General features: G+C 44.9%; 1 protein-coding gene across 1 annotated transcript; it reads left to right on the plus strand.

Annotated features, from left to right (window-relative positions):
• Nucleotides 1-411: 411 nt before the first annotated feature.
• Nucleotides 412-1656, plus strand: LOC147882200 (aquaporin TIP2-1-like). Its single transcript, XM_087401295.1, has 3 exons — nucleotides 412-688; nucleotides 844-1091; nucleotides 1175-1656. The coding sequence occupies exons 1-3, from the start codon at nucleotides 565-567 to the stop codon at nucleotides 1544-1546; spliced, it is 744 nt and encodes a 247-aa protein (XP_087257421.1). The 5' UTR covers nucleotides 412-564; the 3' UTR covers nucleotides 1547-1656.
• Nucleotides 1657-2524: the final 868 nt, after the last annotated feature.

The raw sequence follows: 2524 nt of genomic DNA on the forward strand, positions 1-2524 counted from the left end.
GAGGAGTTGTCCTCCACGAGACTATCTCGATATCTCCTTGAAAACAAGGTGGCGAAAACACAATGGCCTCCTTTGAGGTAGTGTTAATAAGAAGGCAACCTTTAATACCCATTAAGAATTAATGTGACTAAACAAACACTAACTACATCTATAACTGGTCTTGAACAAGTACACATGAAAACCCATAAGGCGGATCTTTGGACGCATAAAACTTGAGGGTAGGCCTTGGCTTGATATATGTGCCGCGCGTATAAAAAACCTGGTGGCACGTGAGTGACGGTGGGAGGCGGTGGGGGGCGGTGGAGTGGGCCCACCAAAATGCCGGCCTACAAAAAAGCTGAAAAAAGGGCTATTTTTCTGAATGCATCCCGGCCATAGCCTGCATCTGTGCCCTTCCCTTTACAGCCTGCTGCCTCCCACTTCTCCTCCTCCGTTGATTACATCTGCATTGACAGCACATAAAGCGATCTCTCTTCCTCAGAATTCCGGGAGTTGCAGCAGCAAGGAGCTCGGGTGATATAGTGAGAATTGTCCCACCTTCCCTCACTCACCTCATCAGTTCCCATGGCGATCGCATTCGGTCGTTTCAATGAGGCTTTCCAATTGGACACCCTTCGAGCGTATCTGGCTGAGTTCATATCCACTTTGCTGTTTGTCTTTGCTGGAGTCGGTTCAGTAATGGCATTCGGTCTGGCTCCCATGGCACTTTTATCTCTTTCTTCCCGTTTGGCAAGCATTCTAGGCAAAACAGAATCAGATATTATTACAGTTATACAATCGGCAATCACGAAGAATTTACTGTTTCGCTTTACTATTGTTTTGTTAACTGATGGCATTATGCAGGGGAGTTGCAGACGGGAGACTTGACACCTGCCGGCCTCATGTCAGTTGCCCTCACCCATGCATTTGCACTCTTTGTAGCTGTTTCCATTGCGGCCAATATATCTGGCGGACACGTTAATCCTGCAGTAACATTCGCATTGGCTTTGGGAGGTCACATCACTGTTATAAGCGGGTTTCTTTATTGGGTCGCCCAGCTCTTGGGAGCCGTGGCGGCGTGTTATCTTCTCAAGGTCGTCACAAACGGACTGGTAATAAAGCGCTTTGGTAACCCAACTATTTCGCTTTATGGCATGTGAGCTCGACCCAGCTAATCCTCCTTTCGAATTCGCAGGATACTCCGGTACATGCACTAGGCACGAACGAGACGGGATTTGAAGGAGTAATCTGTGAGATTATTATTACATTTGGACTCGTCTATACTGTTCACGCTACCGCTGTCGATCCCAAGAGAGGCGATGTCGGAAAGATCGCTCCCATATGCATTGGGTTTGTTGTGGGTGCCAACATTCTCGCTGCAGGACCGTTTTCTGGAGGTTCCATGAACCCCGCGAGGTCATTCGGACCAGCTGTGGTAAGCGGCGACTGGACAAGCCACTGGGTATACTGGATTGGTCCACTCGTAGGGGCTGGCTTGGCAGCTCTTGTGTTCGGGGGAGTTTTCCACGCCCGAGATATTCATACGCCTATCTCAAATGAATATTAAGCGCATCCTCATGTGTGTCTACAGTATTTGTGTGGAACTGTAAGTGTGCTCTTCAAAATGGTCATTTCAAAGAGTCCATCCCCCTACTCAATAAAAATTCGCTTATTCCATTAATTAGTAGAATGGAGAGCCAAGGGGAGGAAAGTGCTCCAAAGGCGTTCGTGGCGCATAAGCACGTTGTAACACCATTGGAGAAGGCCGGCTTTTTCCCTACCCCTTTACCGGGCCCCTTCCTCCCTCCCTTCTCTACTATCATAATATAATATCGTGCACCCACTTAAGGCAACAAAAGATATCAACCGTGTGCTAAAGAGCTAGTCATGTGGGTAAAGAGGTAGTGAGTTCATGGCAGATGCTTTTGCTAAAAAGGGGTGACAAAAAAATTAAGCACAGGTACTGCATAAAATAAATGTGAGGTCCATCATTCTAAGGAAAAGCATATCCTCAACCCGTTCTCCCTCCTTTTAAAAAAAATAGAAAATCTAAGGGAGAGAGAAGAGAGAATGATTTTGACATTTATGTCCTTGTTTTTCAATGAGGAGCCTATGAAGCCTCCTAATGCCGTTTGGAAGAAACATATCCTTTAAAAGACAATGTACCTAGAGGAATAAATAAGTAGTGAGGACTCATGTAATCAACACCTAGTTACATTGCAGTTATACGATGATTTAAGCAATGATTCTCTATGTAAATAAGTTCAAGCACTAAGTTTAAAAATAGGGAGAAGCACTCCTAAACACTCTCAAAGGGGCCTAGCTATACTAGAAAGGAAGTTACTAAGGGTATGTCAAAGCCTACTTTTGAATAATTTTGCCCTTGCTTTTTAAAAATGGGTCTACTTCGATTCACTCGATGTGTACTCGCAACTTATTAGACACATCCTATACTACAAATGCATACTTGCATTAACAAAGTCAATTCAATTCAATGCACCTTTATAGAATTCTTCCTCAAGCCATGCACACTACTCAAATGCAA

This window comes from Dipteris shenzhenensis, chromosome 30 (assembly GCF_047967505.1).
Source record: "Dipteris shenzhenensis isolate YYH24624 ecotype China chromosome 30, Dip_SZ_1.0, whole genome shotgun sequence".
Taxonomy (NCBI): Eukaryota; Viridiplantae; Streptophyta; class Polypodiopsida; order Gleicheniales; family Dipteridaceae; genus Dipteris; species Dipteris shenzhenensis.